At 45.7% G+C, this 12,432-nt stretch overlaps 1 protein-coding gene across 1 annotated transcript in view; it reads left to right on the top strand.

Annotated features, from left to right (window-relative positions):
* MMS19 (MMS19 cytosolic iron-sulfur assembly component) overlaps positions 1–1,172 on the top strand; it is a 59,031-nt gene extending 57,859 nt beyond the window's left edge. Inside the window, exon 31 of the mRNA XM_077258303.1 lies at positions 593–1,172. Coding sequence (XP_077114418.1) covers positions 593–620 — 28 coding nt within the window. The 3' untranslated portion in view covers positions 621–1,172. The remainder of the gene's footprint in view (positions 1–592) is intronic.
* The last annotated feature ends 11,260 nt before the right edge of the window (positions 1,173–12,432 follow it).

Below are 12,432 nucleotides of genomic sequence, written 5' to 3'. Positions count from 1 at the left end.
CGCATCGCTGATTGGTCGCGGCCCGAGGCGAAGGGCACAGTCCGGCCGCCATTTGGCCCTTCCCTCCTCCCCTGCAGTCAGTGTCCCCTCCCTACGCCCATCAGTCAGCGCCCACATAGCGTTAACCGGACTGCCTTACACCTTGGCATAAGTAAGGCAGTCCGTTAATGCTGCCATTAACCCTCTGTGTGACCAACTTTTTACTATTGATGCTGCCTATGCAGCATCAATAGTAAAAACATATAATGTTAAAAATAATAAAAAAATCATTATATACTCACCCTCCGACAGCCCCCGGATCCAGCCAGGCCTTTCCCGCTCCTCGCACGCCGCCCCGGTCCCAAGAATGCATTGCAGCAATGACCAGAGATGACATAGCGGTCTCGTATGTATGTATTTTAAAAAAAAAAACATCAGAAAGTTGTAATGATCTAAAAAAATGGACAAGCCCTGGTCATTAAGAGGTTAATTATTGGTTAGGCCTGTCACAGTCGTAGACTCTATAATATGTAGCCTTATAGGTTTTTTTTCTGCTATCCATAAGTGTATATGTATATCATATTTACGTTGTTGTTTTTCTCCCGTGTTTTAGGTTCCTGATCGGAAGCCCCGGCAGCTGAGACTCCTTCTGTAGATAGATAAATGCACGGGACAATCTAACCAGGATGCCACGTAGTTACTGACCTATAGATCACTGCCGCCGCCTCTCCAGTGCCATATTGTTTAGCCACATCTACCGAGACTGACAGCCAGAAGACCTTTTTTTTTTGCATTGCAGGTTTACTTTGCGCTCAATATTCGCTCCAGGTTTCCGGATTTTAGTGCATTTGAAAAAACACAGCCCAGAAATTGCCCGGGCATGTCTTGAAGGACGAGTCCATGAAATATACACATTTGTCAGTCTTACAAGGCGGAAGGGCAAGAAGATTTTGGGCTGATTGACTCTCTCCTTTCCTCGTTCGACAGGGACAGTGTCTTAAGCTTGACCATAGTCTTAGCAGCTGATAGCTGTGAGGTCACTAGACACCGCCGATGACATCACTAATCTCCCGGTCAATGATGACTCCTATGCCGGCAGTGACTCAGCAGCTCGCTCCTAAATTATTTTGCACATGTCATTATTATTTTTAAAAAAATGTTTTTGCAATTTAACATAGAGTATGATATAGCTGTTACTTGTTCCTAAGTGAAGAAAAATATAAGCAAATTGGAGAAATACAGACTTTTACATATTTCCAAAAATGTTCCGGTAGGTGAAAAAAAATAATGACCATTTAAAACAAAAATTGCATCAAGTTTACATTTACAAAATAAAGCCGCTAAGTTCAATCTACGCATCAGAAATTTTTTTGACATAAAAAAAAAAAAAAATGGTATTCTAGAAAGGTGTCCACTCTATATTCTCTGGTTAATGGAATGTAAAGGGAATGTGCCATCAGAAAATGATTCGATTTGCTGTTTCGGATGAGAAAATAAGGTTTGTAATCGGAGAGAAAACTGTCTCAAAGACAATAACGGCTGCTCTGAATAGTCTCTTGTTATAAGTGGTGACCCCCAAGGTTCAGTGCAAGGTCCTCTGCTATTCAACTAATTAATTATATAGAGGTCGGAATTAATATTGTTTATATTTTGCAGATGTCACCTCACTACGTATAGTTCAGTCTATGTAGGATGTTCATAAGTTACAGGATGACTCTGACAAACTGAGTGTTTGGGCGTCTAGGTGGCAGATGATTTTCAATGAGGAGAAATATAAAGTTATGGACTAATAATATACGGGCATCATATGTTCTAGAGGAAGTACAACTAGGAGAGTCACTTGTAGAGAAGGATCTGGGTGTAATTACCTGAGGGCACCATATGTTCTAGGGGGGTACAACTAGGAGAGTCACTTGTAGAGAAGGAGCTGGCTGTAATAACCCGAGGGCATCATATGTTCTAGGGGGAGTACAACTAGGAGAGTCACTTGTGGAGGATCTGGGTGTAATAACCTGAGGGCATTATATTTTCGGGGGGGGGGGGGGGGGTTGGTACAACAGGTAGAGTCACTTGTAGAGAAGGAGCTTGGTGTACTTGTAGATTTGCAATGTCAATCAAATATTGTCATATGAGAGGCAAGGAGTCAGGACTCATGGGACAGGGACGTAATACTACCACTATGTAAAGCGTTAGTGCGACCCCATATGGAATATGCAGTTTATTCTGAGCACCAGTTCGTAGAAAGATGTTCTAGAGCTAAAAAAACAAACAAACAAAAAGGTACTGTAAGGTTTCTCTTACTGAGAGTGTTGGGGGACACTCGCTTGACTGCGATATTTAAGCACACAGCACGGGTTTATAAAAGAAAGCAGTCCATACGGTTTATTAAGCCAGATAAACCAGGTTAAGCACAGTTCATTACATAGAATACAACAGGCACCAACAGTCTCTTTGGTACCTGACGGGAGCTCCTGCTCCACCTTGCCGACTCTTCCAACAGCCTTTGGGTAAGCTGCCTAACGGGGATCACCAACTCGCCTGGTCAATACACAGTAGTCAGTCCAGATCTCACCGAAGGACTCCAGCTTCCCCACACTCTGTTAACACTCTTCTGGGTAAGCTGCCTAACGGGGATCACCAACTTGCCTGTCCGGCACACAGTAGTCAGTCCGGACCTCACCGAAGGACTGCAGCTTCCCCACACCGTAACGGACACTGGCTCCGCAGATCCTGGTCGTCACCTCGTTACCACAGGTCCTGGACCCCGTCCTCCACCTATCAGCTTAGGTCCTGGACCCCGTCCTCCACCTATCAGCTTAGGTCCTGGACCCCGTCCTCCACCTGTCACAACAGGTCCTGGACCCCGTCCTCCACCTGTCGGCTTAGGTCCTGGACCCCGTCCTCCACCCGTTACCTCAGGTTACCAGGATCACGCCAGTGGCCTAGTCCACGTTCTCAGGTGCTCTCCGGACCCTAGTCATTCCTAGGCCAATCCAGCACCATTCGGGACCCTAGTCATTCCCAGGACAATCCCGCACCGTTCCCAGGTGCTTGCAGGACCCTAGTCATTCCCAGGACAATCCCGCACCGTTCCCAGGTGCTTGCAGGACCCTAGTCATTCCCAGGACGATCCAGCAACTTCATCGGTCAGGTCCATACACAGGTTCCACACAGGACCAGCCGGACACACCTCCCATGTGACCCACATCCTGGTCACATTATATACCTGAAACCACACCCCTGGATGTGTGTGTGGATGTGTGGCTAGTCTGACCCTCCCGTCTGTCATGACTAGCCTAGTAAGTCACCCAAACTTAACTATACACATTACAGAAACTCTTGAGGGACTACAGGTCCCAGCATAAACACAAAACATCAGACTTACTACGCAGACTCCCTCTGCGACACATATCGGCCATTCACAACAGTGCCGATTACAGGTTCACCACGAATATCACCACAACAGATACGCCTCCATGCATATCACGCAGAGCGCCCCCTAGCTGCCACAGGGGTCACTACACCATCACATATATCACAGTACAAATAAGAGCCACAATGCTGTGAAGGGGCAGGGAGACTCTTGGTTACGAGGAAAGAATTAGATATATTTTGTCTCAAGAAGGTGAGGGGACATGAGTTCTTCTCGTCTTTTTTCTTTTCTAAGGTTCTGGGGGCATGAGTAATTTGTACAAGTACATGTATGGGCCCGTACAAAAGGGATTGTTAAAAGTGGTTTCATATGAAAGACAATGATGCGTTCAATCTCCAGAGGATACAAGGCTCTAATACCATAGAAACTAAGGGAATCTGTCAGCAGGATTCACACCTCAAACCATTTATAAACACTTGTAGCTCTTCCATTGAGAAGTCCAGCAATACCTTTCCATGACCTGTCCGTTCCTCCCATATTCCTCATGGCTCTGGCCTGTTCCAGAAGATCCTGACATACAGAAGTAATCAACCTCGTCGCCGTTGCTCCATGAGACTGCTGGATCATCCACATCTAATTTCCTACATCCTCCCCAAATTCTCAGCTCACTAAATCAGTAATGACTGTTGAAGTCGCAGTTATGAGGACTTCAGGTTTCTCGATCAAGGTATCCAGACTATGATTAGAGCATGAAATCTCCCTTGTTGTGTATTTATACTTTGAAGACCCTTTTTGATGAGTATCCAACCATGGCGAACCTATGTTCTTCTCTCTCACGGGTCTCTTCGCCTTCTCACAGTCGAGCCTGGTCTGGCCCTCAGTTCCCTCAAGGGTTAGTTTTCAGAAGATTCTTGACTTCCTGGCCTCAAGTCAGGTTTTCCCTTCAGGATGTGATTCACTCAGTTCCTCTTTATCGGCTCACTTTGGATCCATTGGATCTCAACTTGGTCCTTGACGCCTTACAATGCTCTCCCTTTAAACCGATCCAGGACATTTCCTCGGTCTTGCTTAGTTGAATAACCTACCAATAAATGTGAGTAACCACTACCCAATCAAAACTACTTCTTAATATAAAAGGTATAATTTTATTTATACATAAAGCTCACATTGAAACGTATAGAGTGTGGGTATGACATAGATATTTAATGTTGTCTTCCCTAAAAATACTTACAGCTTTGTATATAGATATAGCAGCAGGATCATTATATAAATTCCAGATGGAGAAATAATAAAACTTCAGCAGATATCAAAGAAAGCAGACATAACACAGGATAAGAGATCCCAGGACTCCGACGTACGTTTCGCTCGGTGGCATTTTCAAGGAGTATGGAGGAGTGGGAAAATATGGACTAGATAGAAAGGTTTCTTTCAGCAATTACTTTTATTAGATAACGTTAAGCTGGCAGCTCTTTCCTGTTGCTCTCCATTCCTTGTCCTTCACCAGGATAAGGTGGTCTTACATTGAGCACCATATTTTCTCCCCAAGGTGTTCTCTTCTTTGTCCTTCGCCCTCTCATCCAGGTGAATGATCTTTACACAGGTTTGACATGGCTAGACCGGTACGTCATTACCTGTCAGGGACTGCCTCATTCAGACTCTGTTGTCTCTTGTAGACGTCTCTCTGCTTTCTAAGGCTTCCAACGCTCACTAGATACATTCAGTATCGTATTGGGATAAGGACAGAGTGCCTCCGCTGGGGGTTAAGGCTCATTCCACAGGGTGTTGGGACCTTCTGGACTGTTCACCATATGAGGCTTCTAGTCTGTAGCTCTGCAAAACTGCAAGTTGTTCATCCATTCACATGTTCTTAAAATTTTTGTTAATTCCTTCAAGTCAGCTGGCGCGAGTCCTGGTCAAAAGGTGTTGCATTGGTAGTCGTTCAGGTTGCAGCCTGAGGGATACCTCTTCTCATCTTTTTAATTACGTTGTTTGGTTTACCACCCTCTGGGACTACTTTAGGACATCCCATGGTTTTCTCTGTTGCCCAACGAGGCACCTGAAAAAGGATTTTTGGTGCTGCAAATTCTCTTAGCCTCCATTGGGTACTCAACGCTCACCCTTCTTGTTGTCCTCTTTTAGACCAGTTTTTGTTTTTCTCTTTATGTTGCTTATCGTACTGTTTTCTCACTGAGTAGCTTACTGCCAGTAGGTGGATGTTGACTGCTGGGGAATCCAACTTTTTTAATGTATGCCGTAGTGTCAGTCTACTCATAGGCACAAATATGTACACCCATGGTCTCCGATGCGCGCCCCCCCTAATGAAGGTTACAAGAAAGAGATTTTACAGCGAGTACCAAAAGTCCTTTCTCACATGACCAGATGCTGATACATTGCACCACAGTACAATTGAATGGGATTACATTGCGACTCGGACACCCACGGTCTCCTCCCCAATGAAGGTTACAAGAAATGGATTGTATGGTAGTACCAAAAATAGGGATTTTTGTGTACTCACCATAAAATCCTTTTCTCCGAGCAAATCATTGGGGGACACAGACTGTGGGTGCTATGCTGCTGCCACTAGGAGGCTGACACTAAGTGATACAAAGAAAGTTAGCTCCTCCCCTGCAGCATACACCCTCCTGCTGGCTCTCAGCTAACCAGTTCGGTGCAAAAGCAGTAGGAGATCAATAATAATAATAATAATTTTATTTATATAGTGCCAACATATTCCGCAGCGCTTTACAAATTGAGGGGACTTGTACAGACAATAGATATTACAGCTGTGAAAGAAATGGTTAACTTGAAATAAAAATATACTTTATATGTGAAGGGTCAGTATTATCATCTAAGTCTCCTAGAGTCCTGTTTCCCTACATTCCTTCTGGGAAAAGGTCAGTTATTCTGGGAGGAACATTAATAGGTTGGGAGTTGATATCCTCTTAAGAACGTACATCTGATTCACCCTTATTTTCAAGGTAATCAACATAGTTTGGCTAAATCCCGTGTTGACAAGAAATATGTGAAAAACATTCCCGCATTCTATCTTGGGAATCGGTGACAGGTCGTCAAGAAAAGTGTGTTTTTGCCAAATGTTTTGTAACCTATACTCCTTGTGACTTTTGGGTTATAAAAGAAGGCTGGGGTGGCAATAAAGTAGATTATATCTCTGAAAGACGTACTGTTGTCTGTCTCTCTGATTTATTTCTCCATACTATAGGTACCTATTGACAACAATACCTGAGGTTGGTTTCCATTAGAGAGAAAATCTCGTCTCTAACACAGCATAACAGAAATCACAGTTCAAAATAGATACCAAGAGGAATAAGGGCCCTGCTCGCAAGCTTACAAACTATGAGGAAAAGGGGAGACACGAGAGGTGGATGGTAACAATTGCTTTAGTTATTTGGACCAGCCATAGTGTAAGGCTCGGGTGTTCATGTAAAGCTGCATGAACCAGTTCACTGCCTAAGTGTGTAACAGTACAGACACAGAGGCTATTAACTGCATAAAGTGTATGAGAACATGATGCGAGGAACCTGATTATGGTTTAAGGTTTTTTTTTTTTTAAATGCATTTATTTTTTTAATGGGCCACACAGGGATAGTTAGGTTAATGCCTTGTTAACAACATATGAGCGTACAGAATGTCAATATATATATATATATATATATATATATATATATATATATATATATATATATATATATATATATATATATATATATACACACCGTATTTTCCGGCGTATAAGACGACCTTTTAACCCCTGAAAATCTTCTTAAAAGTCGGGGGTCGTCTTATACGCCGGGTATCGCCTTGTACGCCGGTGTATATGGTGGATGGTGGGTGGGGAGTGGTCCTGATGACGACGAGGGGGCGTCTCACAGGAAAGTGCGTGGACTATCCCCCATTACCTGATCGTAGCGCTGCAGCGTGGGGTCTCTGTGCTGAGAGCGGCGGCGGCTCCTCTTCTGCAGTGTGGGGCCTCTGTGCTGTGGGGCGGCGGCGGCGGCGTATCTTCATGCAGTCGGGGCTCCTCCGGCATCTCGTTAAAGCCCGGAGGCCCCGCCGGCAGCTCAATCGGTACAATGCGATGGCCTCCGGGAAAATCGGGACGAGATCTGAATCTGAGCAGCGGCCATTTTCCCGGAGGCCACCGCATTACACCGATGGAGCTGCCGGCGGGGCCTCCAGGCTTTAATGAGATGCCGGAGGAGCCCCGACTGCATGAAGATACGCCGCCCCACAGCACAGAGGCCCCACACTGCAGAAGAGGAGCCGCCGCCCCACAGCACCCATGCGGCACAAAGCGGAGAAGAAGCCGCCGCTCCGAGCACAGAGACCCCACGCTGCAGCGCTACGATCAGGTAATGGGGGATACTCACTTACCTGTGAGACGCTCCCTTGTTGTCATCAGGACCACTCCCCCCCTTCCCAAAAGGCACATTAGTCACGGCCCTATAAGACGACATACGGTGTATAAGAAGACCCCCGACTTTTAAGAAGATTTTATATTTTAACTGGAAAAGTTGGGGGGTCGTCTTATACGCCGGAAAATACGGTATATATATAGTATAGCATGTCAAATTATAAAACAAGCGCAAGCTAATAATAGGGTGGGAGCTGTGTCCCCCAATGATTGGCTCGGAGAAAAGCATTTTACGGTGAGTACACAAAAATTCTATGCCTCATTGGGGGATACAGACCGTGGGACGTCCCAAAGCAGTCCCTGGGTGGGGACAACATCAGATCAGACCCTGTGTAACTGCTACTTACAAGTGCGACACCGCAGCCTGCAGAGTCCTTCTGCCCAGACTCACATCTGTGAAAGTCTGGGAATTATAGTGCTTCAAGAATGCATGCGGAAAGGACGAACCCGCAAGCTTGCAGTCGTGCTGTGCCGACGCCTGGTGCCTAGAATTCAAGAAACCTCGATAGACAGGGAGATAGGCTGACATCTAACACGGAAGGATTCCTGGATGATGTAACAAATCCACCAAGCAAACATGCCCGATGAAACGGCTAAACCCTTCCTGTAACCATCAGGAAGCAGTCCTCTTACAGTGAGATAGCCCAAATAAAGTGTACAACCTTCGGAAGGATTCCGTCCTCGAGACGTACCTACTCAGAGCACTCACCGCGTCCAGAATATGGGGAACCCATTCCGTTATGTGGACTGGTGCTGAAAGAGATGAGGGAAGAATGATGCCCTCATAACTGTGGGAATACAAGAACACCTTGGTAAACAAGGGATGGGGATTGCCTATAGTCAACCTTGCCTTGATGGTAATAAGGGAAAAAGGTCTGAAAGAACAGAGCGGCTAGCTCCGAAGACTCATCAGGATGAGATCGCAGAGCAAAAAGGGCGACCTTCCCTGATAGTAAAGGCTGTCCGGTTCAAAAGGAGTCTGCTGTAAGACTCCCAGGATCATTAAGGTCCCAAAGATCTAATGGTATGCGATAGGGAAGAACCACATGTGAAGACTCCCTGCAAGGAAGTCCATATTTGCAGTTTTGTTGCAATAAGATGGAAAAATACTAGTTCAGCAAACAAGAAAAAAACCTGACATGGTTAGTGCGGCTCTCCCAGGATCACTGGGGCCCTTCCTGCTTCCGAAAAGATCTCGGAAGTAGTGGAAGAGGAGTGAAGGAAACTGGTACCATGGAAGAACCAGAGCATGCACTGCGATGGCTTTTGGACCTGGAGGCCAAACCATGAACTTAGAGTACATTGGCGTTCAGTCTGGATGCCATCCGACCTGCATCTGGAGTGCTCCAGAGAAGACGGATCTGATGGAAGACTTCCGGGTGAAGTTCCCACTCACATTGAGGCGGGACCCTGAAGGCGTCCGCCACTCAGACTTCTACACCTGAAATGTGTAGTGCCGAGATCACCAGATGATAGAGAATGTGAGGTACCTCGACCATAATGCCTGACCGTGGGTACCTGCTAGATGATTGACGTATGGCATAGACGTGGGATTGTCCGATTGAATCGGATGGGGTGACCCGCCAGAAGGCAGTGGCCTTCTGTAGAACTAGGTGTACCTTCCGGATCCCCAGAACAATGATCAGGAGGAGAGGACTGGCATCGGTAGTCACTAATAACTGGGAGAAAGGATCTTCCCTGGATAAGGAAGGAGCTCAGAGACTGCCCTCTGAAAGCCTGATTGACTTGCAGAAAATGAGAGGAGCGAAGGAAGCCACTTCCATTGTCGTCACCAATTTTCCTCAGAACACTCCTAGCAAACCGAATGGAATGAGGGGATGAGTGAACAAGGGCACGAGCAGCCTGTTGAAGGGCCACGGCCTTATCACCAAACTTCTAGAAGATTCCAGGATCATCCTCAAAAAGGATATCTGCTGGGCTGGAAATGAGGAAAAAACTTGTCTAAGTTTAGCTGCCAGCCCAGGAGAGAGAGGGTATTGCAAGAGATATAACCGGGCTGAAGGAGCTGCTAGACAGTCGACCAGGTAGGGCAGGACGACCACGCCTCTAGGGTGCAAGAGGAACATGACAGCCCCAAAACCCTTGCGAACACTCTGGGTGCGGTAGCAAGGCCGAAGGACAAGGTCGTGATTTGAAAATGCTGTTTGCAAAAGGGAAAGCGAAGGAATTTTGAAGAGGGAAAAACATAGGAATGTGAAGGTAAGCATCCCGAATGTCAGTGGATGCCAGAAACTCCCCCTTTTTTCCGTTGAAGTAAAGGCTGAGTGGGGGAACTCCATCCGAAGAAGGGGGACCTTGTCAAGCTTGGTAGAAGTTTGAGGTTCAGGGTCGATCTTACTTTTCGGTCCCCATTTTGGAACCAAGATCCCTTAGATCTAGACTGTCCTGGACAACTGATCCACTGCTGGTTGGGTCTATAGGAAATCAAAATACACTGTGTTCCAAATTATTATGCAAATTGGATTTAAGTGTTATAAAGATTTAATAGTTTTGTTTTTCAAATAAACTCGTGGATGGTATTGTGTCTCAGGACTCAATGGATCACTGAAATCAATCTTAAACACATGTGATAATTGGTTTTCCAGGTGATTCTAATTAAAGGAAAACTACGTAAAAATGATGTTCCACATTATTAAGCACGTCACAGTTTTCAAGTAACATGGGAAAGAAAAAGGATCTCTCTGCTGCTGAAAAGCATCAAATAGTGCAATGCCTTGGTGAAGGGATGAAAACATTCGAAATTTTCCAAAAACATAAGCGTGATCATCGTACTGTTAAGAGATTTGTGGCTGTATCTGAGCACAAATGTGTTTGTGCTGATAAAGGCATAATGAGGAAGATTTCTGCCAGGCAAGTTCATCGGATTAAGAGAGCAGCTGCTAAAAAGCCATTACAAAGCAGCAAACAGATATTTGAAGCTGCTGGTGCCTCTGGAGTCCCTCGAACCTCAAGGTGTAGGCTCCTTCAAAGGCTTGTTGTGGTGCATAAACCTACTATTCGGCCACCCTTAAACAGTGTTCACAAGCAGAAATGGTTGTATTGGGCCAACACATACATGAAGACTAATTTTCAAACAATCTTGTTTACTGATGAGTGTCGAGCAACCCTGGATGGTCCAGATGGATGGAGTAGTGGATGGTTGGTGGATGGCCACCATGTCCCAACAAGGCTGCAACGTCAGCGAGGAGGTGGAGGAGTCATGTTTTGGGCCAGAATCATGGGAAACAGCTGTTAAGGCCCTTTAAGTTTCCTGAAGGTGTGAAAATGACCTCTGCAAAGTTATAGAGTTTCTGACTGACAACTTTCTTCTATGGTCTAAAAAGCAGAAACGTGCCTTCAGGAGCAAAATCATCTTCATGCTGACAATGCACCATCTCATGCTGCAAAGAATACCTCTGAGTCATTGGCTGCTATGGGCATAAAAGGAGATAAACTCACGGTGTGGCCACCATCTTCCCCTGACCTCAACCCTATAGAGAACCTTTAGAGGATCATTAAGCAAAAGATCTATGAGGGTGGGAGGCAGTTCACATCCAAACAGCAGCTCTGGGAGGCTATTCCAACTTCATGCAAAGAAATACAAGCAGAAACTCTCCAAAAACTCACAAGTTCAATGGATGCAAGAATTGTGAAGGTGACATCAAAGAAGGGTCCTATGTTAAAATGTAACTTGGCCTGTTGGGATGTTTTGGCGTTAAATAGCTTTTTTGTTCAGTGAATGTGACCTCCTAATGCTGCAAATTCCACAAATGAGCATTTTCAGTTCTTTAAAACATCAAATGTTTAGAAATTCTACTGTGCATAATAATTTGGAACAGTGCATTTTGAGTTTTTATTAATTTTGGAGATTATACTGTTATCATTGGGAGGTTTATTCAATAAAATTCGATGTATAATCTAACGGGTGATGACTTTTATTAGACTGACTGTCATTTGCACCGACTATTTAGGAAAATCTGATAAAAATGTAATTTGCATAATAATTTGGAACATAGTGTAGTTAAGGTCTCTGACCAAGAGACCATTGCTCTAGCAACACATGCGGCGGCTAAGGAAGGGTAGAGCGCTGAACTGGAGGCAGGAAGACGGAACGAACTAGATTTGCTGTCTGACAGTCGGTTGTATTTTTAATTGATGACCCGTCGGGTAGGGATACTGGTGGGTATATGGAGCGCCCCACCCGCCGCAGGGCCGAGGGGCACCCTGTACCGGGCCTCTGAGTCTCTGTCCTGGGGGGTTGTCACGGTGGCTGGACCCGGTCCGTGGCCCTGCCTGCCAGGGGGACGTCCGGTGCAAGGGTGGTGAATGGTGACGTGTTGTTGTGGTGCGGTGCAGTAAATAACGAGGACACCAGGTTGCAGTCTCTTTACCTCTTTACTGAAGATCTCTGGGTCCTCAGTCCGGAATACGGTTAACCAGGCTGCGCAAGTCCGGCCGGCCCAATGGCACCTCCAGAGTTCTCTTTGCAGGTGGAAATCTGTGCCTTCCTGCTAGCGCTATGTGTTGTGGTCCTCCCCTGCTGTGCTTACGGAAAGTCCCCACAACTGTTGTGTCTGTTTCTCGTGTTCCCTCACAACTCGATTAGATGATGTTCTGCTAATCCTCCGTCCCTCCCGGTGTTATGGTT

Source organism: Ranitomeya variabilis, chromosome 4, assembly GCF_051348905.1.
Source record: "Ranitomeya variabilis isolate aRanVar5 chromosome 4, aRanVar5.hap1, whole genome shotgun sequence".
NCBI classification, from domain to species: domain Eukaryota; kingdom Metazoa; phylum Chordata; class Amphibia; order Anura; family Dendrobatidae; genus Ranitomeya; species Ranitomeya variabilis.
The sequence above is the reverse complement of the archived record's forward strand: the minus strand, read 5'-3'. Positions and strand labels throughout refer to the sequence as shown.